This window comes from Cariama cristata, unplaced genomic scaffold, assembly GCF_000690535.1.
Source record: "Cariama cristata isolate BGI_N322 unplaced genomic scaffold, ASM69053v1 scaffold36210, whole genome shotgun sequence".
In the NCBI taxonomy this organism is placed as follows: Eukaryota; Metazoa; Chordata; class Aves; order Cariamiformes; family Cariamidae; genus Cariama; species Cariama cristata.
Genome location: NW_009594767.1, coordinates 1 through 575, shown reverse-complemented (window position 1 = coordinate 575; position 575 = coordinate 1). Strand labels below are relative to the sequence as shown.

The 575-nt window shown below is 36.2% G+C and overlaps 1 protein-coding gene across 1 annotated transcript in view; it reads right to left on the bottom strand.

Annotated features, from left to right (window-relative positions):
* UROC1 (urocanate hydratase 1) overlaps window positions 1–85 on the bottom strand; it is a gene marked incomplete at its 5' end in the record, with an annotated part of 29,703 nt that extends 29,618 nt beyond the window's left edge. Inside the window, one exon of the mRNA XM_009699217.1 lies at window positions 1–85. This exon is cut by the window's left edge and continues 68 nt beyond it. Coding sequence (XP_009697519.1) covers window positions 1–85 — 85 coding nt within the window.
* Window positions 86–575: the final 490 nt, after the last annotated feature.

Below are 575 nucleotides of genomic sequence, written 5' to 3'. Positions count from 1 at the left end.
GAAAGAGTCCCAGAGGATGTCCACTGTACATTACTAGTGTTTGCTCTTCAGTCATCTCTGACAAATAGTGCATTACCAACCAGAACTGAAAGGAAAAGCAAGGAAAGTGAGGGAACCTGTTTGTATCTTACATTTATGTTTCTTTGTGAAGCTGCTAAACTTTGAGTAGGAAGGCAGCTATAATGAGGTGTATTCACATATGGAATAACAGGCAGAGCTCTCAACACATTCTTGCTTTTAATAAAGTCCATTAAGTCATATCACTCAGCAAGAAACATAAATCACCAACTAGCAAAAGTCTGAATAAGTTCCAGAATAATTTCTCCAGTACAAATCCCAGAAATCCTTCATTTTTAAAGCCATTCTAATTTTATCTTGAGGTTAACCATTTGGATCTGGCACTTTTCTGGCAATCTTTCCAAAGCCAAACTGCAAAATTTTCCCTATAAAAGTGATTAAAATACCCATGCATATTGTTGATCCTAACCTGAAATGGGTAATTTGGCATCTTCTAGTGCTTGTCATCTTTTCAACAAATGAATATTACAAAAATCACAGAATGGTTGGGGTTGGAA